We start from the raw sequence: 26029 nt of genomic DNA, 5'->3' as shown, positions 1-26029 counted from the left end.
TACAAGCATTTGATTATTCACAAACCACCTGTCACACCACAGTGTTTCACTGACAGTGTACTTGTGCAGGAACATAGGTCGGTTAACCCAGATCAGCTTCTTTATCACATTCACTCACCCAGAGAATGCTGGACTCAGGTGGGCATCAGGCCTTGACATGATTATAAACTACTATTCCCAGAATTCCCTTCAAGTTTCAACTGTTAACAGAGTTGGTTTGAGTACGTGTGTTTCCACTCCAGCTTTCAGCCCACCTGAGCTCCAGGACCCTGTTTCATTGCAAATGACAAAGACAATTACCAAGCATTCATTTCTTCCATTTGATACATTAGAGCTTAGGAAAGCATGTCGTCCCAGTTTGCTCAGTAAAACACAAAAAATGGGAATGCCCAACACACACAAATAAACACATTTATCTCTCATCTAAAATCCCTCAGGAATGTATCTCACAAACAGATACACGGGGTCTTATAGGCAGCACAGCAAGCTTCAGTAATGTTTAAGACAAATTCTATCTGATCCTGACCATCGCTTCATACAAACTGCCATAAGAGCATGACTCAGCATGTGTCAGGACATCCAGAGCAACCAGGAAACAATGACCTCAGGCATTTATGGTATGAATCATCAGGGAATTCTCAGAACACCTTTCCTTTAAGGCCTTTAAGGTATTAATGTCTGATTGCTTTCATTTACTCCAATCAAACCATGACACTTTGTTTTGGAAAGGGAATGGTGGAGATGATTATGATGCAGACACTTCACACACAGACACACACACACACACACACACAGTTGCACTCGTTCAACAGAGTGGACTCGGGTCCCTCCAGCCAAATACATGGAAGTCACCAGAACCTGAGTGTTTTTGCAGAGGACAGATATGCTCAGTATTAAACACACAATTGGTACAACCTACAGAAAAACTGCTTATTTTTCTAACGCCAGAGAAAACCAATTCATCCTTCTGTGTGAGGAGAGTTGTTCCCTCTCTCTTAAAAAAAACAAACAAAAAAAACATATTTTCCCATTTTGTTTTGGTAAGAAAATTTCTATCACCAATAATTCTCACATCCTGTGAGCTGTGTGCAAATAAAGGTCCTTTGCTCTGTGATGTCTATTTGACCTCGAGGATGGAGGGGTTGCACTCCATGATGGCCACAATGATTTTATCAATGTAGTCCTGGAGTCTGTAGTTGATCTCCTCCTGTTTGTGAACAGCTTCCATCAGCTGGAAACACAGAAACGATGGATGAGTGAAATTACATCAATTAACTAAATGACATTCAAAGGAAAATGTAATTAGCCATGTTAAAGTATTTCCATTTCATACTTGACTTTAGTTTGCATATTATTAATGAACAAAACTTCCTGACTTTACTCACCTCAGTACGAGACACTGAGTTGATCTCAGCTGCCAGTGAGTCAGAAAAGGAAGCCGTCATCAGATTCTTGGCTCCCTGGATGCTAAGGTTAATAATCTGACCGTTTAGCTCATCGTTCTGCTCCTTCAGAGCACGGTTATCCTAAGCAATTAGAAGAAGTGACAAACCTTTAACTATCATGACAGACAGGATTTCCAATGCACTTTAAAGATGACTCTAGTTACCTGTTTGAGTCGTTTGATCTCTTGCTCCAACTCGGCTTCTCGTGTGCGGGTCTGGTACTCCTGCAGACCTGCACCAGGTGAACGGCCTCTCTTTGCTTCAGCCTCCAACTTATAAAGCTGGAGATGCTCCAGTTGTTTACGCAGGTCTTCAATCAGCTGTGATACAAAGAGAGCAGGAATGTGTCTTTAATCTCATTTCACGCTGTTGTTTGGAAGATAAGTTAGTACACAGACAAAGTCAAACTGCCTCACCTCCTGAGTGGACTCCTTCTCCTTCTGGTTCTGATGGCGCTCATGGTTCAGCTTGTCTGCCATCTTTCTGCGAGACTCTATCTCGTCCTGAAGACGGTCGGACATGGCTTCAGTCTCATCCATCAGTTTCGTCTTCTCCTGTAAAAACAAAACATATGAGGATTACAATAAACTGATAAGAACGAAGGACACAAAGCCAAAATGTGCAGTGATAAGAGTTAGATTGGGTGCATCAGAGGAAAAAACAAAGATTAAAAACGAGATGTGATAATGTGACTCACCTCCTCCAGTCTTTCGATATTTGCTCGTAAACAAGGAACACAGGAACGCAGTTCGCTGTTCTCCTCATCCAGCTGCTGCAACCTGATCAACAAGCACAAAGCAGAAAACTCCAGCAAAGCAATCTGACTTATTGGCACAGTTTGTTAACAGGTAAAAATGTCCTACTCCAGTGCAAAATAACTGTGATAAGATAAATGAGATAAAGTGCAGAGGCAGAAAAACATCCCTTTCTTTCCATACCCAATTAAATCAAATGCCCTAAAAAAAATAAAAAATTTAAAAAAAAAAGCATCCAACTATAATATTTAAACTTGAGCTATATTGTATGGATCAGAAAGCATGTAACAAACCACCTTGTTCTGACCGTGGTCGTGTCTTGTTCTCCTTACCTGGCCTGCATGTTCTCCAACTCGAGCCCTCTCTCCCTCTCCATCTTGTTCAGGGCCTCCTTGTGCCGCCGCGTTTCCTGCTGCTGTTGCTCATCTGCGAGCACTTCCTGTTCCTTCAGCTGCTCCTCCAAAGCATTGGCGCGGTGCACCAGGTGAAGGTTATCCTGACGCAGGCGCGCATGCTGCTCAACCGACGCCTCAGACTCCTTCTCCAGTTCAGCCACTCGACGCTCAAGTAGGAGCATCTGGGAAAGGATCAGTGTCGGATTATTATAGTTACAGACAAAATGCAGTTTGGGGTCCAGATGGGTTCCTCCCGTTACCTTATCTGTGATGTCGTTGTCAGCAAGCTCCAGGATGTCCCGGGTCAGGTCACTCATGGTGTCCAGGGTCATTGAGCTGTTCTGGAGGAGGTGTCTTCACAAAGAAAAACACTTCTTCAGAATTTATCCCTACACAATTGAATAACAAATATAAAAGGATTTGACTTTAGAATCTGAGCTTACCTTGCCACTTTCTTACTGGACAGCCTCTTGCCGGCACTGGATAGGGAAATAGAACAGGAAAAATGGTCAGGAAGAAGTAAAGATAAGAGGAATGAGACCAACTCCTGGCATTCATTGAATTCAAGCCTTTTTAGTTAAAAGTTAAAGTGAAGCGGCTCTCAAACACAACAAACAAACATGGGATGCTTCTGTAGGTAAGCTTTACATTTTAAATTCACACAAACACCACAGCAACTTTAAAAACAGTGCATATTTAAAGCTGAATCACATTAGTATTAAAGACGTTTTCAAAATAAAACTCAAAATTACAAAAAGTATTTCCAATTCTGAAGGTTTGGCTCAAATTAATGTAAACAAACTGAGCTTCAGTAAGGTATGGTCAAGAAGCTTTTTCTAATAAAATCAGGCTTCTTAAAGGCCCTACTTGATTAACAGAGACATAAAGCACAAAAAAAAATGAGCCAAAAAAAAAAAAACAACATATCACTGACCAAGGAGGCCCAAATAATTTGGTTCTTCAAAAGATTTTTTAAAGGATCAAAATAAAGATGTCTTTTGAACAGGTTACTACAATAGAATAAACAAAAGTGAGATGGGATCAAAGCAGGATCCACTAAAAAAAAAAAATAAAAGAGATGTGAATAAATATATGCTCCACCCAAACACAGGTCATGTTGCAGCTAGTGCAAACACAATATGCACACATCATAAAAGCATGCGTGATACTCTCTAATGGGCACAGCAAACAGAAGAGGTTGCCACTAATATGTTACCTAGTCATCTCTAGGAAATTGAGGCGGGTGGAGAGATCCTCGAGACGACTTATTTGTTTGTGACACTGGCTACAGAAAAAGTCCAGCGCCTCCTCTCTGAGGAAGCTCTGAAAGCAGTCAGGGAGAGAAGCGGGTGCGCTGGAAAGAGGAAACAAGGAGGGAAAAAAAGGAGCAGTAGGAAGTGGTAAGTGACGTACAGAGAATCACGTGCATTCGAATGAAACAGGAGGACACCTTTGGGGGTGTAGTGGCATCGGTGACATTTATAGGAGTGTGAGAGAAAGTCAAGTGTGAAAAATGAAGTGGGAGAGAGCAGTGGAACATGCTACAGAGTGGCTGTGATCAAAATTCTCAATTGTGTAGGAAACAAAAAGATTTAGAAAACAAAACATTTTATCTAAATTTAAGATGATTTGGTAACAATTCAACATGGTTAAAAAGGTTTACCATTTTGGCCTTGTCATTGAATAAAAATATCTAATATTTATTCTATTCATATTAACTGGGGCTGTAAAATAATCTAGACGAGTTGATTTTCTGTGTGCACAGCAATAGGGAAAGCTGAGCAGTTTGTTAAAACAGTAGATTTATTTGTAGTTCATGTATTTATCCTGCATCTACAATCAGAAAGTAGCAGCCCCATTAATAAGGCCAAACCCATTATGAATCAAATAGTAACCTTTTGTTGTGGCTCATCTCCACTCAGTCACCTTTACCTGTCAGGTGTTTATCAAGAGAGTGCCATGTCTGGATTATGCAACTGCCTGGCACATGTTTCTGTTTATGTAAGCAGTAATGCTGCATTTCACAGCAGACTGAGGCTATCCAAAGCCATCTCTGACAGCGTGATGGAACACCCGTTAGCCCAGGCCTGTGGTGATGTGCGCACTTGTGTCGAACAGAAGCAGCTCAGCACCCTGCATGCATGTCTACGTGTTGAGAGATATGTAGATAGAAAAATGTGGAGGCGTGAGTGTGGGCAGCAGTGCTACATGCACCAGCACCAAGTGAGATTAACTCAAAACTTGATGACGCATTCGCAGTGAGTGGGTGAAGTTTGTGGGATGCTGTTATTTTTGAGTGTTTTTTTCCAAACTGAATCACAGAGCGGCTTTCTACTTGTATGGAAAATGAACATACATGGATAGTCTTGGTCTAACTTACAATGTTAGACAGTGACTAGGTTCTGTTAAGGGGGGGGGTATCATGTAAAAAAAAAAAATCACTTTTTCAAGCTTCATATCATGTTAGTGTGTCATTCCCTCCTGAAAAACATACCTCCAGTGTTTCTCAGATTGATTCACATATCTCTGAGTAATCTGTAAATCGAGGGGACGAGGCTCTGCCTAGGGGACAAGACCCCTCCCCCCTCCTATGTTCTCTACCTTAGTTCGGTCCACAGCACCCGCTTCCTCAGATTTAGCTTTTAATTTACTTATTTTAGATACTTTTGTAAGAAACCCATAGCTTATGTTGTCTGTACTCATTAATGTACGCTTTAAAATAAAAAAATAAATAAATAAAACTCGCACTCGAATGAAATAATTTGTCAAAAATGGTTGGAGTTTATCTTTGGAAGCGGCCCTCGTCCCAAAAAGATCTGCTATGTTTGTTCCAGGCACTTTTCAGATGACTGCTTTAAAACAAGAGCTTATTTGAAAGTGGATTATTAAAGTACACTGACACTACAAAACAATGCAATCCCTATTCGTAAAGAGGACTACTTCTTCAGAGCCAGCAGCAGCAGCATGGGTAAGCATGTGTGTGTGTGTGTGTGTGTCTGTGAGCCAATGACAGGGGAGAGATCACTTTTCCTCCGACTGAACATTAGCAATCCTCACTTTCATAACCATTCAAAAATGTAGAAAGTAGCCAAATACAGCACACAGAAAAAGTAAACAACATCCATGCATGTTTGTATGAGTACTGAAGGAGGAGTGTTTATAGTGATTTGAGTATGCTATAGGTATTATGGTATTATGTGCCTGAAAAAAACCTTGATTATCCCCCCCTTCAAATTTGGAACATTTCAAAATTTGAGGCATGTGCATAGCATGGCGGCTTCTACAGTAAAATGGCCTTTACATTGGATGATGAACATAATTTTGTAGCCAAGGAAAGTTCATGGTAGGTTTTCTACTTGAGTTCTAATGCTTTCATGCAGCCTTTAGTCTAAAGCTATGCAATGCATACATAACAAATAGAACTGGTTAATCAGCTCAATTTCCCCGATTTGATTAAATTCCAATTATTGAAGACTTAATTCGATTACCAACTGATTTTCGATTAGTACTGCTTAGTGATCTGATTTGCAATTATTGATTTTCCATTTAACATCAGTCAGCTGCTGAAATTTTACTTCTCTTTTGAGCAACACCTCACAGCACCTTCAATATTCAATTGTGTAATTAAAATATTCAAATGAAGAGAACTCAACTAGTTTCTATTACAATTTCAAAAAATGTAAATAATCAATCTTTGGAAATGTAGGGATCATTAATGATAAATTCTGCAATTAATTGATTATCTTTTTTTTCTTCACATTACCCCTAACAACAAACATACACATTGTGTACTGTGAAATTTTACTCTCCAGAAAAACATTACCTCTAAAACATAGCTTGTTATATGTGATCAGATTCCAAGTGGCACCATTCCTGATAAGGAATCAGATCAGAGATCAGGTCTAATCTATTTTTCTATCCCTCTCAGTTAAACCCTTGTCAAACCCCTTCAACTGCTCTCCTTGCACTTTCTTTGCTTTTATCACATTAGACTTAAGGTGATGAGATATCCTGTCAGCATTCATGATAAGCTTTTTATTATGCCCAATACATTACATCATTTCATGTTTGAGGAAACGGCATCATGTTGTTCCAGGATATTGCTAGTTGTATGATAATATCCTCAGTGTTATTCTGTTGTGTAGAAATGACTTAATACAATAGTATGAATTAAAAGGGAGGCAGAACTTTCAGTCTAATGAAAAATAGTGAAACCCTACCATTTGTGCCAATTCAGTAACACCACATTATTTTAACATTGTCACTAGGTTAGGAAATCAAGCTTGAACACTAAATTCATACCCTGTCAAATGCTCTGTGGTCTGTTAACGATTTCAGTGAAAACATTCAAACAAGACAACCCACACTCAAGCCTCATGGGAAAGTCGTTAGTAGAATATTTCATCTTGGTGCCAAAACAAACACACACTTTGGTGAACCCAGAACATTTTGATGTTATTTGATAATTGGAAAGGTGAGAGCGAGGCTGGAGGAATGAACTTGGCATTGCATTTTATCTTGTCGAAGGCAGACAAGAGTGAACACTATGAATACTTATGTTTGTCAAAAGGGAAACATTCACCCTGAGGAATATAAAGCTGTACATGCATTTCTTAACAGTACAAAAAAGGGCATATGGTGATCAAACGCTTTTTGATTGTACCCCGTTTGGCCACAAATTGCAAAATGTCTAATTAAATTCAGTTCAAACTCAAAGTTTCATCGTTGAGTGTTGCACAAAGCACAAGCCGATACCTGGGTGAGAGCAGTGATGAGCCATTGAGTTGTTCATGGGTTTGGTTGACAGAGAGGTCGCCCGTTTCTTTGTGTCCATCTACGCTGCTTTCCACCAGCAGCTCGGATGTGTTACTTTCCCCAAAGTCCTCAAAGTGCTCCTCCTCTCCGCTGATGACAGTCACCAGTGAGTGGTTATGGAGCTCGGAGTTCAGAGAAAACCTTAGGACACATGAGTATACATAAATGAAAGAGATTAAATGACAAGTCCATCCTTAAATTGGGTCATAGTGATTCATTAAAAAGGGCTATACCAATATTGGACCCTTGAGTGTGGGTCAATATCGATCCGATACGTTATTAGCAATTAAAAAAATTGTGTTTATATTGGAGAATTTAGATTCTGGCCGATATATTCTAATACTCTGTTGTTGTTGTTTGGATGATATCGAACCAATACCGTTATCATTATTGGACCAGGTACCCCTTATTAATCAAGATGGCTTGATTTATTCAGGAATTGGTGAAGATGGTTAGCATCTTCAGTGGCGAGTCAACAAGTTGAAAAAGACCAGCACAGATAATGTCATGACCAGCACAGATAATGTCATGAGCCAGTGTCACAGCAGACTACACAGCAACCCTCAATGGGAACTGAGACCAAATTAACCAAGTTACCTTGAGGGCCAAGTCAAAATCAGAAGACAGTGAACCCAAATTAGACAGGCCAAAAATAAACTTTGAGTGATCAGCCATGTTCCCATGCACCTCAGACTCAATAATCTCAGGGAGGGGGAAAAAAAACAGGTCTAAGACTCAAACAAGTGTCAACATTATGTCCTAGGTGGGCGAGGAGTTCTCCATTTCAACCATTAGCTTTTAACTTGACTGGTTTAACTGAAAAACACCTTCTGCTACACAGGAAGGACAAAACAAAAGACAAGAGGGGCTAGCCTTTGCTCTGCTTGGAGTTTTTAATCAACAATTGTGGCTAAACTATAATCACCATAAGGCCATTAGGCAGATTATTGGTTTGCATAAAAAGGAACCATTATTTAAGTTGAATTATTGCAGTGCAGTTTGTTTTTTTGGGGTTTGAAGACGCCATTGTCTTCATTTATCAAAGCTCAAATCCAACCTTTCCTGATACCCAACCGGAGGAGGAAGATATGTTTGGCACACACAGGATCAGGATGTTGGATTCAGCAGAAAAAAATGCTTTCTCAGCATATAATGACATTGCCAGTCTGTTTGTTTACAAAGTCAAGTCTTTCCAGTCCACTGATTCAGAGCTAAAATGCTAATCAAGCATAAAACAGTCATTTGGCTCAAATGTACCATAACTTACCCTTTATTGAGCCTCTTACTTCTTGGCCCTTTATTCAGGTCCCTTATCAGGGATGGCGAAGAGAGAGAACGCATCTTTGAACGCCCTCCACTGCCCTGGCACGAACGCCTTTGAGCAACTGGAGTTAAAACTCCCGACAACCAGAGAGGAATTGTGAAGTTTCTCAGGGTACGATAGTTGGACTTAAAATCTGCCCCTCTCCACAACAGAAGAGCTGGCCTACTCTCTGGTTATGTCTCCTAGTGGGCTGCCAATCTCTAGTACCACAACATCATCATCATCGTCTGTGCCACCCCAAGAACCCAAGACAGTACTAGAAAAGATTGGCTGTGAGTAGCTTAATCAGATTTGAGGCTAAGCAATGTCTAACAGACAGTCCTGCTGACCGTCCAGGGACCAAATGAATGGGGCACAGGGGAGGGACAGAGGAGGGTGGGGGAGGGTAATCCTGTTAGATTCTTAATCCGTCGTTCAGTGCGTATAGTCCAATCCCTAATGCCTCTTTGGCCACAGCCTTTTGCTAAGGTTAGCGCCGCTAACCCAGCTAAAATGATTGCATGGCAAAACCATTGCTTATGAGTAGTTCATTTGGGTTCATCCATCATTATAAACAAGGTATTTACAAGTTGGAAGCTCCAGGAAAGACCTTTGAAAAGTAGAAATAAATGTAAATGATGGAGCTTTTTGTTTTGTTTTTTAATAAATCAAAAACATGTGAGCGAAAGATTTATATTCATGACCAGATGCAACACCGGGACCAAGTTACCAAAGCTCTATTTTAGTGATTGTGGTTGAAAAGAGAGAGGGTTGCCGTTTTAATTTTTTCTACACATATAAAAGCTGCAAAGGCATGGATTGTATTTATTATTATTTTGGATATAATTAGTTACTGCTCACTGTTTTAACAGCTCAGCACACAAAGCAAAACAAAACAGCAAAATATGTATTTTGTCTAGTCCCAGCTGTAGTAGCCGTGATTTAACAAAACAAAAAAAAAAAAAAAAAACTGGCATCAGAACATGACTAACTTCAGTCAATTTGAAAATGAGCATTTTTAAATGTGTTGAATAAGCAAAAAGTGCCCTTTTCCAGTAAATAAACAGCTAATCATCATCAGAGGATTTGTGAGCCATTTATAGTAATCTTACAATCCCAAAGCAAAGTTCCGATCAGTAGAAGTCTAAGCAGGGCAATGGTATGAATGAAGATAGGAACAGAAAATATTAGTGGTTGCCAAAGGAAAGAAAACGAGGGAAAACAACAAGAAAAAGTGCTAACTCAACACTTCCTGGAATTCAAGGCTGACTTATGGAATGGAAGTCAAAACACATCCATGTCAAGCAGACCGCTTCAATCTGTCATCGAGCTGGACTGACAGATCAAACACACAGCGGATAAAGCCGTGACACTCACGCATTTCCTCACTGATGTGTATCACTTTCCACTGACATGTGTGAATAAATGTTACTTCAGTCAGAGAGTATTTATGAATGAAAACTAGCCTTAATTACTGAGATTTGCTGGGTTAAAATCAGCCAAGCTATCTTGATTATAGTTGACTCAAAAGGAACACATTTAAAAATATAAGCAATGAGGATATATTTTTGCAGCATGGACTGTTTTTTCCACTCATTAGATTAAATAATTTTTGCCAAATGTGGACTCAATCCAACTCTACAAAAATAGCAAAAGGGAGCAGTCGGTATTCAAGGCTTTTCTGGAGCTTACACCATTAAAAGAATCCATGTTATCTCTCAAAGAGCCTTCTGGTTTAGATACTTAAAAATGTTTCAATGTCGCTCTGGAATATTTGAAAATACACAAGTATGAGTCCGAATCTCAAACACCAAATGGTCCACAGGATGTTGGACCGTTTTCATACGTAAGGGTGAATCCAAGAGAAATGAAGGCACTGAGTCAGTGTGGTGGCAATCTTGTGCTCGTAGTAAATCTGCCTGTCTGGTGACCCAAATAGACCCAAAGTGATCGAGTGCTGGGCATGCATGACTTCACGTGACCCGAGACTAAGGTTAGTGCAGGACAGCTCCTGGGCAGGACATTTACCACACTTGTCCAGTCAAATCTTTAGCCAATAGTAATAACTAGCATTGGTCTAGTTCCAATAAAAGTGAATGACAGACAATGAAGAGAAACCAAGGGCGTAAACCCATTAGCCCATTAGTTATTTTTCTTAATGAACATCCTTTATGGCTATTAAAAAACAAACAGGCAAACAATAGAGATATAAAGCTAAACACACCTATTTCCTCCATCTTCAGGGTCGTGCAGCGTGGCCTCGATCCCGCTGTCCGTCTCCACGTCCTCGTGCATCTCAGGGGGGACAAGGGCCCCCGTGTCCTCATCAGTGAAGGTCTCACATTCACTGTAGGTGCTTTCAGAGCCCAGATAGGCACTGTCTGTAACCTCATTCTGCTGCAGAAACAGAAGAACCACAATTGTTACAGCAAGCGCTCCATGTAGATACAATGTTGATGCATAACAAATAACAGAAATTCAATTTTGGGATTAGCATTATAAAAGGAATTTCAACCTCACTCTTATCAGTAGTGTAAACACAAACAATGGGGATTGCTTTTCTTGTTTAACAAGGTTTAACAGTTGAATAGCCTGTATCAGAAAGGGAGAATTTCAATTTGCCAGTAGCTACTGATTCACATTTGAAGGACAAACAAATCTGTTAACACAGACACACTACAAAGACTCTCTCAGAAGAACACCTCCAAGCAACGTGTTCAAATTAAATTAGCAAACACGCAGCTTTCAGAACAACAAACACTTCCCAATAAATACATGCCAGCAATGGACATGGAACGCTGTCAGCAACTACAGACACACTATCAGGTGTTTTAGAGCTGTGAAGCAATCAAACTAAGACAGGTGAGTCACGTTGGAAAGCAACATCGTACCAGTTGACATGACGTGTCCAGAGCAGCAGGGCTGAGCAGGGTATCCACTAAACCCAGAACCATCCTCTCTACTGAATATCACCCACAGAAAGGCTGCCTGCCATCGAAGCTCTCTGACTGACATCAGCTCTCAATGAGAGCGAAGGAGAGAGTGAGTAAAAAAAAAAAAGAAGGAAAATCCTGTCATACCTCATTCAGCTCTGCTGGGTGGTCAGAGGGGTGGAGACAAAGTCCAAAGAGTAGCAGAACTGAACTAATGCTCAATAAACTACAAGCAGCATGGAGCCACAAGTGTACACACAATCAGTTAAATAACCGTTTAATAATTACTGGATCTTAAAGAGTCACTTGTGTGACAGCATAAATCATTAAGCTACAGTATGTAACTAAATAAATAACAGAACAACCTGTCCAGTCTGTGTTGCAACCAGAAAACAACTAAGCTCCAGACAAGTAAAAATAAAACACCGGCATATATATATTGAAAATAAAACCCCGGGTCAGATACTAGACTTATTGATAGTATTAAAGATGGAATTTAGAATTTTGACACTAGCTGAGGAAATTTCCCATAACAGAAAAAAAGGAGGTGGATGCTCGTGTGCCAGTCCTCGTCTCAGCAGCCTCAACTTGCCTGTTTTGAAAGCAAACAGGAATAGAACAGCACAGCCATTGAGAGAGAAGAGCACTTCTCTGCCAGAAATCAGAGGAAAACAAGGCCATGGAGGCAGGTGTGGCAGCTACTTCAAACATACACAAACTTCCCAAAAACTCTGCTACTGCTTTCCAGTAAACAGCAGCCACAGAGGCAAAAATAACATGTAAAATACAGGAAAAATTGGGTTTGAATTTGCAATACTGCAAGTTAAATTCCCAAATGAAACCAACAGACGGGCAATCACTTTTACTGGGTCCAGCGGACAGCCAACAATCGTTATCAACACTGGTTGACTAGTAGTAGTCGCAATGATTTTAAAAATATTTCATTCGTTTTTAAAGCACTAAACAACCTAACCCCAGAGATGGTTTGAAATCTCTGGTACCACTCTATTAGCTGTTCCAAAGAACAAAACTAAAATATTTGGAGACTATTCCTTCAGTTTTTATGCTCAAAGACGGTGGGACAGCCTGCCAAGATATCTCTCTTCAGTTTCAGGTGCGTTGACGTTGGAGTTGGCGGTTCCTGATCTTTTTTTTGCGGCTCATTTAGTCTGTGATACTCTGATGTTCTTTCTCTTTATCTTGTTCTGTTCTCCATCTGTCCACTAACCCCAATCAGTCTAGCAGATGGCTATCACCTCTGAACCTGGTTAAGTTTCTTCCTCTCCACCTTCGCTGATGCTGCTCATGTAGAAATTGTTACCTACATGTTGTGATGAGTGCTATGAGATGACTTATTGTATTAGGTGCTATGTGCTTCTTCTGAACACCTGCCTTTTAAACTCGTTCCCTTCACCCCACACCATCTCAAGTGTTTAAATTGCTGTATTCTTTAATAAAGACAGTATTTGACAATGTCCTGGACAAATGACCGAAGGACACTTGCTTCTTGGGTATGTGTTACTACCTGATAAAAGTAAATTTACTTTCTACCTGTAAATGTTTTGTTGGTAGTTTTCGTACAACAAAAATGACAAAATAAAAACTTGCTGTTCAAATACTTTAATTCTTTGATTGTTACTAATTCATTTACAAAGTATGTTTGTTTGGCAGTGCCACACAATTAGCTTTATTTATTAATTTTATTTTATCTTTTTGGCTGCAATTTATAAAAATGTGTATTCCTGAATGCTTAAATAGTACACAAATCAACATGAAATGACTGTAATAAGATACTAGTCTAATTATCCCCCGCCACAAAATGTGGAAGGGGGATATAGATTTGAGCTTCGTTCGTTCGTCCATCCGAGTAAAGGACAGCTTTTCTCAGAAACTGTTTAAGATACGATAACCAAATTCGATGTGTGGCTTCAGGGTATCAATATCTTGATGGAGTTTGAAAATGAGAAGTGCACAATTATTTTTTCTGGAGTTATTGCCCTTGTTTCGTTTTTCTTTACTCTGTTGGAGGTATCTTCAAAGGGGACAGCTTTTCTTAGAAAACGTTAGATAGTAATTTTAAATTCAGATGCAATAATATTTTCTTATGTATACATCTAAGTTAGATTTAGGACATTTAGGAAAAAAGTGATGAGTTATAATTAGAATCAATCTGGCAGGGGATGTTGAAGATGATCATCTGCACTGGTTATTATCATCTCCAACTGCCTGCACTTCTAAACCCCATCAAGAGAGGGAGCTCAAACTGTGCAATGTAAAATCACTAAAATAACATTCAGGATTCAGGCCAGTTTGAAGGACACATAAAACATCTTACTTTTGCTAAAGCCAGCAAAAAATAAATGAAAAAAAGTCATGTTAAATATGTGTTTCATGCTTGGGGGGAGAGAGGAATCCCAGATATGCCGACCACAACTGTAAAAACACACTAACATAGAAACTGCACATTCCAGCTAATTCAATACATGTCACAAAATACTCAAAAGCCTCGCCTGCCTGACTCTATTCCGTTCCGTGTCAGACGAACCAGAGCGTGGAACTTTCACAAAGTGGTAATGATAGCTTTTGGGAGCCACCCAGTGAATTAGAGTGGGAAACGCAAGAGTGCACAGGGAGTTCACCCTGTGGCCTGCAGTGGGTAATGGATGCGCAGCTGGATCACATACTGTACACAAGAAAAAAGCATGGGCTGGTTGAGCTTCTCACCTCATCGTACTCTTCCGGACAGCCCACGGCTCCATCTCCAGGGCTGTAGTTTGCACTGTAGAGCTTGGGCTCCGGGCCTGTTATTGACAGGGGAAAAGGACAGGTTTAATGTGTGCAGACTAGAGTAAACAAAAAGTGCAATAGCGTAGGAAAGCCAAACATTAGCCAGAGCTTGTTTTACCAATGTTCACATGCAAAGAGAAGGACATTAATGTTGGAGAGGACCATTTCTTTCAGCAGTAACCACAGATGTGTGTGCGCGGGTGTGTTTGTTCTTGTTTTGTTTTTTCTAGTTTCTAAACATGAAAATAATCAACAAAAATGTTTCACCTAATTCATGTGTATATTTATCAACTTTTTTTTTTAAAGGCATAGATTTGTTTTTACATAATTTTCCTAAGGCACATAAAGATGACAGTTCACAAGCAACTGTGTCAATGTTTGACAAAGCATTCCTACCTCTCTTGTGCTTGTCGAGCACATTTTAGTTTGAGGCCTAGCAGTCCTATATGGGAACATTTACAACCATAATCTCAGCAAAATGTGACAAACATTACGTAACTTTTACAATTCATAAAGGCTCTATAATATAATGCAATAAAAGTAAAGTATAACAATGAGATGACATCCAAATTGCATTCAAACAGTCAATAAATGGTTGTTCCTAAAAGCATCGGCTCATTGGTGGTGTAACTTGAGACGGACCTCGAGTCCCATCAGCCACTGCGGCTCGTATAACCAGTAAACAGAGCTGTGAATAGCACCCTGCTGAGGGAAAAGAGGACAAATAGTGTTGTGCCATTGGACCCAGGGGTTTGTATACCCCCGAGTCTTACGCAACCCTTTGCCTTGTACAGCTTGTACACTTTTATGACTGGTAAAGTAATAAAAGTGAGTCTCATCGGACTGTGCCAAGGAATAAAATAATTTTAAAAAAGGCATTATAGTAGCATTAGAATGAAAAAAATATTTTTTTTCTCAACAAGGTTTTCTTGTTACAGACATGAGCAATGACTGAGGGGTGCAAGGCATTTCCCCAGCCTGCAGATATGTCTTTATTACAGCTACTGCATGGGGCAGAAATTGAAAGAAGCAGAGTGTATTAGAAGAGTGCTTGCGGCCTCTGTTCACAACAAAGCTGGAAGGAATGGAGGTCAAAGCAATAAACAGACTTAGAGGAGCCATATTTTTTGGTATTTCATCTAAAAGTGACGAGCAAACAGGAATTCTGTCGGTGGTGTGTGAGTCAATTGGGATGTTACAGTTCAGGTTGGATTTTCACACACTTACAGTATAACAGACTTGTTTTTTCAGCCGGTAATATCTGAACCAGTCATTCCATGATGTTGTTGTACTGACAGTTTAAATGTAATGTAATGTAAAGGAGTAATGGTGTAACCAGGCACTTAAAGTAATAATTTGTGATTAGTTGGATTTACTGTTTTATTTCGAACAAATTGCAAATGCAATAATACAAGAAACAATATTACAATAAAGAAATGATTTGATGCAGAGAGCTTCCCTCCAAAAAAAAAAAAACAACTGCATATATTACTGCATACACATGCTTTGTGTTCAAAAGGGAGTGGTTGAAATTTTTTTCTCATTAGCCCCACCCCTTTTCCTACATTACAGTAAACAAACATTTTCAGCATCCTGTTTTCTAACCATTGCTGCTGTTAATACATTAATTATGTCTAATCTCATCTGTACATATTAGTTGTATATAAAATGGCTACAAATGATGATTTTCATGTTCAGCTAAACTAGTAAATCAGAGAAAATGCAAAAAGTTATCTTGTTCTTTTATACATTGCTTTGTTCATTTTGATAAGATGCTGACTGCTGGTTATACCAGCACAAATGTACTCCACTACTTAGCCTTAGACCTTTGTAAAAAAAAAGTTGCAAAAAGAGTTTTTAAAAAGCACATTTTAAAGCAGTAATGGCTGCTTTTCCCTGCATACAGGGACTTGAGCAAAACAAAGGGCTACAAAAGACAGGCTCGAGAGGGATCAGTAAATAATAAATGGTGTAAAGAAGTCTCTGCTCAGGTCTCATTTCTCTGCCACTCCCATTCTGAAACCTCGCCAATCCGTCCATGTGTCCATGCATCTGACGCTTTCCAGCAAATTATTTATTCATGTTGTGAGTAACCAGAACTGTGCAAGCCAGAAGATCTTGGGGGCCTGATCACTACCAATCAGTTGGTTGTACTGTAGCAGTACCAACACATGCACGAGTGTGCTACGTTCTGCAAAAGCTAATCACTCATACATCAAAACATCTACTTTAAAAAGAAAAAGGATCCATGCAAATAAGACAGAAGGTGGTTTTGACATCTCATAAATCACATTTAGGAGACTAATGTTGTTTTTCCCTTTTACATTGACAGCTTTGCTGTATCAAATAGTAAAAAACCAGGGCCTTTGATTTCCCACGAACGCGGAAAACTGACGGAAAAAAACATTCTGAAATGGAAAAAGCAATATGACCTTTTTCTTTTTTCACTCGCTCTCTCTTTATGTAAAATCAGGCCACAACCTGACACGAAAAATTTCTCACATACATGTTTTGGGACATACCATGCATTTACACATTAGACCAAATGTCTAAAAAGTGTGACAAGGGAGAATTATGTTTATAATCCCCTTAATCAGATGGTTAAAACATTTTTTTTTTTAAAATCCTCGAGCATGAACATGCCAAGTAGTATTAATTGATGAAGAGTGTTTTATCAGCAGGAGAAATCTCAAACAAAAGGGAAAAAATACAATACAATGAACATTGAAATGTCTATATGTTTTAGTATGTAGATCATTTGCTTTAGATGACAGTATAAAATCTGTTTTATTTGTAGGGGGTGGGCAGGGTTCTTAAATTGTATTGAACTCCCAAAAGGACATAAAGAAAGAAAAACTAGAAAGAAGTGTTAACTGACCTCCGTTGCTAATTGCAGTAATTCCGCGGTGGAAGTCTTCAAAGCTGATTACTCCGAGGCAACTGGGGTCCAAAAACTTAGTCAGATCCTTCACCTGAAATAAATGTACAGTCAACCTTTAAAAAACATCACTATGGCAACAAAGGAAAACATATTTCTCATGAAGCCATCTTTCCTAGGAACAGTCACATGATGTTGCAAATGGCTGTTTTCCAGATGATATTTCAAATGATGTTGAACCAAATGGGGGCATTCCAATTACAGCAGTGTTGTGAGACTTTAATGACAAAGTCAACATTTATTGTTCTGCTTCTGATTCTACACTTATGGAAGAAAAGATTCTCCGACAACAAAACCAGAATATCATCAATAAAATCTATCACATCGTCAGTTTTGCATAAGTCAAATATTTTTACAACCAACAAGATTGTATTTCTCATTCTTTTATAGTGCACTAAGGGTGCTGTCCTGTAGACATAAGGAAAATTAAAGTATCAAATGTAATATAAAAAAAGACATGCCCACTATGCAAGTCATTGCAGGATCAAGGTTTGGAAAACAGGCTAAAATACAGTAGTTTATATTTATAATAAAAAGCAGAGAAGTCTTTTGTGCGAAGAACCATTAGCTTAACCATTAAAAAACAAGATTACATAAGAGCTTCAACATATATTTTCCAGCCATCTGTAACCTGGATATGTGCTGAGGCAGATCACATAAAATAAGAGCGTGAAACCACTATCCGCTTTACATTATCATTTATGGCTATTCAAGATTTTACAAAAACAATCCAAGAGAGAACATTTCAGAGCTTGTTTGAGAACTATACATGGACCTGCTTGTTGAACAAGATGTACTCATCTTAATAACAAAGTAAGCCAGATATACATCCCGAAAAGACCGTAACTACTTATTACAATACACTTCAGGCATGCACCACTGACAAAACTGTTGGAGCTAGGAAGGAGCCTGAAAGTATGTTGCATGAGCGTCCTGTGGCTTCCAGTAAGAAAGCTGGCAAAGTGAATGTTTAAATAAAAGTTCAAGTTGTGCTTTGTTGAGAATCATTAAAGACTTTTTAATATCAACTACGCATAAAAACAAGCTGACTTGCTTAGCAACCCTAAGCTCTGACTAAAGAGGCTAGAACTCCTAATAAACTGACTGTTACAAACCCTTGGACTTACGCACCAAATTTAGTGAATTGAACACAGCTGTGCTTAGTGAAGACTGATCTAACTGCATGGTGGTTGGCAACCAGATGTCAACAGATTTTGGATAATGCCTTCAGCTCTATGCAGCGATTTAGAAACAACTCTGCTGCTCTAAGGAGAGAATATTGAGGTGTGATCAGAGCATTAACAATCTCTCAAGTTTCCATTGCACTTCTGAACTTGTTATGCGCATAAAAATTATTTTTTCAAAGGTTACTGATGTAGGTAAAGATGTCACAGCAATAGCCAAAGCAACCAGTCTCTCTTTTACTGATGAAACATGGCCTACATTAGAGTTTTCAGGCCTGTACGCCAGTGCCAGGCCCCTCAGGTGCACCGAGCAGAGCCAGTTGGCTATTCCTAGCCCCAACCTAAAAAGGTCTGTGCAAGTTCAGATCTACAACACACTTGGAAGATGAGAAAACCTGTTAAGTTTGCTAAAACTTTCAGTAATAGTGTCATGTGAACAGCTAGTTATTTGTTGAATAACCACACATTGAATACAAATAAGTGTTGAATATGAGTGAATAAACCAAATGTTTCAAAGAAGTCTACTAGTAAAAAAGAGTCTGTATTACATTTCAGTTCTTTGTGCACTCGGTTGTGAAAATAGACTATAGAGTATGATGATAACCACTGTATGATGTAATGTGCATGGTTAGAGGGTGCAAGAGCGGACAGCAGTAATTCTGAGAGGAAAACATCTCAGTTTATTGCACTGCTAAGGAGCGAAGCAAATGCACTGTGGTTTTTCTGTTTCCTTTATTTGCGTCTAATCAGTGCCGGGGCACGCCTGACCGCCTCCACACAGACTACTGTTGTGCATAACCCCATGCTAGAAGAATACCCTCTGGTGAGTCTATTCTAACGGGAATTTCTAATTAGTTTCCAAACTTAATTGGAACAACAATGTTCAAGCCTTGTTAGTAAAAAAATGAAATAAGAGGCATAAATGAGAAAAGTAACCTCATTTGGAAAAAAACTATGTTAAAATGCACGGACATAAGTTTGAGTGGAATCTCATTTCAGGGTAGGGGACATTCCAATGTGGATTAGGGGGGTCAGTACATAAAAGCAGTGGGTGAAGGGAGGGAACATGGCTGGCCAGAGTGAGGTTAGCAGGGTCGACTCAGGCACAAAGTGTTCAGCATGGGCTATTGAATAAGGAATTAGGGTCAACCAAAGCAACATCTTTTCAATGGATGGATTCCCTGATTAGACGCACGTCTACAAGACAACATTTCAACTTCTGCATTGGAAAAAAAAAAAAAAAAAAAAAAATCTTGTGCAATCTTTTAAAACGATTTCCCCTCACAAAAGCTCCAATTAAGATAGAAAATGTAGCTTTGACAAATACAAACTGTAATCTATTGGTTAGTTGACTACCAAACTAGATCTAGAAATTACCTGGAACTGTAACAAATTAGACTTTCAAATGCTGTGTTTGTCTTTTGTCACTATCACATCCTCAAACAAGTCTACAGTCCCTGTAGACTTGCATGTTTTTTTGCATGTTTAGCATTATGACTGGCAGCCTAGCATGAAATGCAAATTCTTTGTGAATACTCTAGTACCGACAGACAGGTTGACGGAATATTTGCACAGACAGAGAAATCTTGCTTGTAAAGCATTGCTGAACTATGCTAGCATAACAGACATACAAAAACCCTTCTCTTGATAAGATAATGTGCAAAAGAAATTTGTCCAACATGACATCTACTATTATAACTGCTCAGCAGTTCTAAACCCTTGTAAAATTATTTTTTATTAAGTTATTCTCACTTCAATGGGCTTTTATTCTTATTAACTTAAGATGTGAGTCCTGTGCCATTCATAAATGGTAGAAGTTTTCCAACTATTTGGTAAAGTCTGTGTAATCTAATTGACCAAAAGTAAAATTTCAGCCTCTCAGGCTTTGTTTATTCACACTGCTTGTATCATCAGAAGCCTGGAACACAAGAACACACAAATATATGAAAGAAGCCCTTTGTATACATTACAGAAAGCAAATTGTTTTGCAAAAAGAACAATTATTTTGAGTCTGCGTGTATTGATAAAGGCCTTGTCAGAATAACTTGACTTCCCAAAGGATCCTTGCGTATAGTCATGAACGCCAAATCATCAGGTTACATGCATTATACAACATTCCACAAATTCTGGAGATAAGTCTGTCTCCTGTCCCTTCACCTTCTGTAAATGAAATGATAAAACATTGCAAAAGACTAACATCACAAAACCTCTGGACCTTTTCTCCAATCAAGACCATGAAAGAACTGAAATCTGAGAAGAATTTCTTGAAAGGCACATTTTAGCTAATGCGGAAACATGTCTGATAGCTAGCAAAACTTTCTATAATCAATGGGCCTAAACTAGTTAGCAGACCAGAAGAAAGCTTTTAAAAAGCACAGATTCAAGTAAACCAATTATAATTGATCAACAGGAGGCACAGAAGACCTTTAAAATAAAAATAAGACATATCATGAGTGTTTGTTTTAGCAAGAGTAGATGCTATCAAATACAAGGAGAAACTGATTTAAACTGAAGTTACATGACAAAAATTAAATCCTCCCTCCCTAAAACAAAGTCAAAGGGAAATAAAGGTGGACAAATTTAAACCATGAAGTTCCTCTGACTCAGGAAAATACATTTACTACCTAATCCAACAAAATTCCCTGCCCGGGAAGCCAGATATCAATGGCTAGACAGGACAAATCAGAGGCAAAAAGGGAGCTTTGAACTGGGGGCGCAGGGATTAAAAGGGATTAGGGAACTGATGTCAACTTGTGGAACACCAACAACTGCTCATTCTTACAAAATGACCAGCTAGTATGTTTAAAATGCTTGAATCAGAACTAAACAGACAAGTTGTGGGTGGTTTAACAAGTGCAAATGAAATTTCAGACGAGTTGCATTTGTCACAGCATCACGAGGTGTTTATGACGTGGAATTACTAGACTAAAGAGACAAAAGGTTTTAGCTTTGAGTAATACCATTTACTCAATGTCTTACAGTTTCAATTCAGCTCTTAATCAAAACAAGACAGTGTGCATCTTCTATGGTAGAACTAACAAGTAGCTAACAGATGGATAGTATTGTTTGTGATATTTTAACACATATTACATCTCATTTGAGCTGTAAATGTATTGCCTCACGACTACTTTGTCACATTTATGCAAACGAACATAAACCATATACTTGTCATCGGGACTAAGGTGAAAACAGCCTCCTGATTTCACATTAATTTATTTTCAGAATTTTTCAGATCCACATCCCAGTTTTTCTTTAGACTATGCTCATCTAAAAGTGAAAGCAATTACAAAAGTTCTTAATGTTCATGTGTCTAAAATGCACAGAGTAACAATCATATTGTTTGGTTCCCTAACACTAACTTTCCAATAATGAAAATAATAAAAAGTTAAGTGTTTCAACTTTACACTCTTGCCATTTTGTATTGGAAGCAAACATTACTGAAAATGTTAAAATGCACAAAATCAAAATGTAGTGTGATGCTTGTTTTTTACCCTTTAATTGCCTTTTAAAGTTTATGACACTAAGTGTAGAGCCTGAAATGAAAACATGAGGAAGTCATGTGTCATACACACAATAGAAGATTATTCCCAGAGCACAGAGTATACAAATGATGAGCTGCATATCAGTTCTTTGGCATATGGAGGAGCTTCTAATCTGGCAGAATATATTACCAATGACATGCATGACAGATTTATCTAAATGAAAAGGCTAAATCTAAGCGCTTTAACACTCACTAAAACGGATAAAACTAATCCAGACATGTGCCTCGGAATATGTTAAATATACTGCAGAAAATACAAAGCACTGCTTAGAGACATACATAGCACCACCCGACTTTACGTACTGATTCATAATTTAAGTTGAGATAAAACGCAAGTATTTAAACCAAATCAGCCTTTTATTGATGGAGGCCTGCAAAGGATGAGGTATAAATACTAGGTTTCCCCACATAGAATAACATGACATGACATGATGCAGGTTATTTAAAAAAAAAAAAGACTAAATCAAAGAAAAACCTGGGCATCTTACCTGATCAGCCCCATAGGCAGCAGCAAACTCCATAAACTCCTCAATTCGGACAAAGCCATCTCCATCCTGGTCTAAGGCATCGAACACAGCTTTTAGTGGGGACACATCTTCCTCCCTCGTGTTGACTACTGAGACCATTGGCAGTGAGTCATCTTCCACCATCTTAGACAGGGACACTGTCTCAATGGTTTGCTGACTAGTCCATCCCACGTCAGTTGTAGAAGTATGCAAGTCCTGAGATGAAAAATCTAATGAAATCTCTTCACGACAGTCTAGACCTTCAGGCTGGCCTGTGTCCTTCAGGCTCTCCTCTTCTCTCTCTGCTGAGGGATCAGCAGATATTTTCTCCTGTGGTTCTACATCCCAAGGGTCCTCATCATGGACCTCTTTTACAGTCAAGCACTGATCCAAAGCCATTTCCTCCTCTGCTTGTTTTTTGGCTTCAGAACAAACGTCTTCCATTAAATCCGTTGACACCTTCTCCACCGAGCTCCTTTCACAGAGATGATCACCCCGGCTGAGAACATCATCAGCCAGAGGTGTCAGGGAGGAAGGTTGCTCCGAGAAACCAGGAGCAGGTGAGTCATGATCATTGCATTGCTGAGAAGTATTTGCTGCATGTATTAAATGAATGTCCTCTGATGATGTTTTCAACAGCTCGTCTGTGCAGATAACAGAAGCCGGACTAACAGGGCACAGACTCTGGCTGCTATCACTATCCGGAACCTCAGAGTCCAACAAAGGCACGGATCCTTCAAAACCCTCTGGTGTGCTGATGAGGTTAGGTTGGAAGCAGTTCTCAGGTAAACATTGCAGTGCACTGCCACAAAGTAGGTCCGTCATTTGAGCAGGGAATGGACCTTTGTCTCTGGTTTCAGGTGACACAGTTACAAGCGGAGCCACCTGCTCTTCTCGTGACTCTTCACTGACACCTGGAGACTTTGACTCGCCTAAAGATTCTGGTGTGATTGGAGGATGATCTACTAATAAAAATGAATCCACAATGGTTTCAGCAGTCCTTTCAGAGAACTTTCCAGAGTGAGATTGTACACTCAGACTTGTTGGCTCCGTCTGATCATTGAGGACAACTGAGGTCTCAGGAGAGGAATCTTTTATTGAACTCAGTTCTTTACAGTCAATAGTTTCCCCAATCACGTAGGAGAAGTTGGGAGAAAAGAGCCAAGACAAAGTGCTTTCCGTATTTTCATCAAGTCCCTCTCTTTTTTCAGTGCATGACAAATCCGCTCTCTCCGTACTGCAGAGAGAAACTGTGCAATCTCCTTTAAATTGCAAATCTCCACAAGAAAAGTTGGAGACATCAAGAAGGCTTTCCAAAACCACAGACTTGTTCGTAAAAATACGATCCTCCTCATTTTGCTGGGACATCTGATCCTGGTGATCACCATTTCTGAAACCTGTCTGGCCAGTCTTGCTTGAATGGGGATCACTCCCATTGTCTGTTTCCAGTGTTTGAAATCCAAGAGGAAATGTTTTTTCTGACTCCCACTGCGAGTGCCCCAAAGGACCAGACACAACTGTTGGCTCCATTTACTCCTGGTTACAACTCCTCAATGCAAACATGAGAAAGCTGCTGAAGATTTTTATCTCCCTGCTATCATCAAGATCTCGCACTTTGGTTTTAATGCCATGCTTTCAGATGGCATTATACAACAGTCATGAGATTACAACTCCGTAGACAACTTCCGAGACACATATTAAAATGGTCTGACTAATGTAATTTTCTGTGTGGTTTAGACAACTCAAATAATTATAAAAGAAAGTTAATTATCAAACAGAGAAGGTGGGAATAAAGTGCCTATGTTTGGCAGTAAGGAGTAAACAACGTGATTTGTTGTATATTTGAACAGTTAGAGAATGTCTTTACAGTGAGACATTCACCCAGTCTGTTTAAATGTTAACACTAATTGTGATCACCTGTGTTACTGTTTCACTGAATGTGTTTACTAGAAGCAAAGTCATTCAACTCATCCGGAAAGTTCATAGCAAAACAAAAAACAAAAAAAAAATTCAAATTGATAAAACTACTTTACTATAATGAAACAAAATCAACTAAAGTTTAAATAACCTGCTAAATTAATCTAATGAAGAAAAAAAAAAAAAAACACTGTTTCTAACCAAGTTACTAATTATATTTCACAGTAAAAAAACTAGGGTCTAGCTAATATCAAATCTGTTGGGCTTTTTTATTTTTGTGCTGAAGGAAACACTTCTGAGTGAAGGATTTCCTATTTACAAAAGAAGACCAGGAAACACTGAGCTATGGATTCATATGATGTGAATGAAAGCCAGCAGGTAAGTCCAGCTTCTGAAGTGGAATGACCTTGATTGCAGAGGAAAACCTCAGCTGGTCCTAATAAAATAATTAAAGTCAGGCCTTGGTCTGTTTGAATTAAGAAGCTTTTGTCGACATTCTAAAAGGAAACTATTGACTAGCATTTAAAATACAATGGTACTAATAGTTGTTAGAATGATTTACAGGACTTTTGACCCACTAATAGTGTTTTCATTGGCTTATTGTGGAGGGTTAAGACTCACTATGTGCTTTCCTGACATGGGAGATCCTCTGCTGGTCGATGCCAAGTGTTTGGGCTCCTCCGTCGTCAGCATGATTCACAGCAAACACCTCAACAAACACGAACCACACAACACAGCTAAGGGCTCACGAATGTTTGCCAACACTGCCTCTCTCAGCCGATTAACTTAATCATTTTCATCCCAAAGCTAATTCCTTACGGAGTCCACGGGCGCGAGGAGATGGAAGTGAGCGTTAGCCAAACCTGCGTTTAGCGGTGACGGTAAAACGACGCGTTTCATCACACGGCGATGCTAACACATGTGTGACCGACCTTTAATGGCTTCACACGGACACACAGCGTTAACCCCTCCCTGTAGCGTAGCAGCCCGCTACGGACGGGGCCATTGGTCCGGGATTCTCCTGCTAACCGAACAGCTAGGTAAGATTAGCTTATTAGCTCGCTAACGCGGCAGGTTTATATATCCACCACACGGTTGAACGAATCCAATTGTGAGTACGTGATGGTTGAACGGCTGGACGATAGCAATGTCGCTCCAGTTGTAATCCGGGACCGTGTTCTTCCAGCTGTTTCCCAGCTGTGGTCCACCTGTGACAAACAGGCCGGAGAGGTGACAGGACAGATCCGACGTTTGCGCCTCAAAAATCCCCCCAGAGTTCTTCACCACCTTCCCCCTCGTCCTCTGTCCGTCTAACAGCTGTCCTGCGCCCTAATCCACCGTGAAGAGAACAGACGGAGTAGAAGTCAATCCGAGCAGCTCCATCATTTAGAAGTCATTCCATCGATGTTGATCACAGACGGTGAAATGCTCTCGCATCAGCATCAGCGATGATGTCCCATCCTCCTCTTCCTCCTCCTCCTCCTCCTCCAGCCGCATACATACACCTCTG

General features: G+C 39.5%; 1 protein-coding gene across 1 annotated transcript; it reads right to left on the bottom strand.

Annotated features, from left to right (window-relative positions):
• Positions 1 to 1117: 1117 nt before the first annotated feature.
• Positions 1118 to 25142, bottom strand: rab11fip3 (RAB11 family interacting protein 3 (class II)). Its single transcript, XM_028475771.1, has 14 exons — positions 22585 to 25142; positions 17312 to 17405; positions 14371 to 14447; positions 10938 to 11110; positions 7351 to 7551; positions 3812 to 3949; positions 3039 to 3074; positions 2856 to 2949; positions 2533 to 2777; positions 2143 to 2224; positions 1862 to 1999; positions 1610 to 1765; positions 1386 to 1526; positions 1118 to 1231 (listed from the first exon to the last, which is right to left on the bottom strand). The coding sequence occupies exons 1-14, from the start codon at positions 24130 to 24132 to the stop codon at positions 1118 to 1120; spliced, it is 3237 nt and encodes a 1078-aa protein (XP_028331572.1). The 5' UTR covers positions 24133 to 25142.
• Positions 25143 to 26029: the final 887 nt, after the last annotated feature.

The sequence above is a fragment of the Gouania willdenowi genome, chromosome 19 (assembly GCF_900634775.1).
Source record: "Gouania willdenowi chromosome 19, fGouWil2.1, whole genome shotgun sequence".
NCBI lineage: Eukaryota > Metazoa > Chordata > Actinopteri > Blenniiformes > Gobiesocidae > Gouania > Gouania willdenowi.
This window is presented reverse-complemented; position numbering and strand designations above follow the sequence as displayed.

Coding starts and splice junctions, on each gene's coding strand:
- rab11fip3 (XM_028475771.1), bottom strand. CDS start 24,132: ATGGAGCCAACAGTTGTGTCTGGTCCTTTGGGGCACTCGCAGTGGGAG. Junction 14,448..17,311: donor TACTGCAATTAGCAACGGAG/GTCAGTTAACAC, acceptor TGTCAATAACAG/GCCCGGAGCCCAAGCTCTAC. Junction 7,552..10,937: donor CCTGAAGATGGAGGAAATAG/GTGTGTTTAGCT, acceptor ATGTGTCCTAAG/GTTTTCTCTGAACTCCGAGC.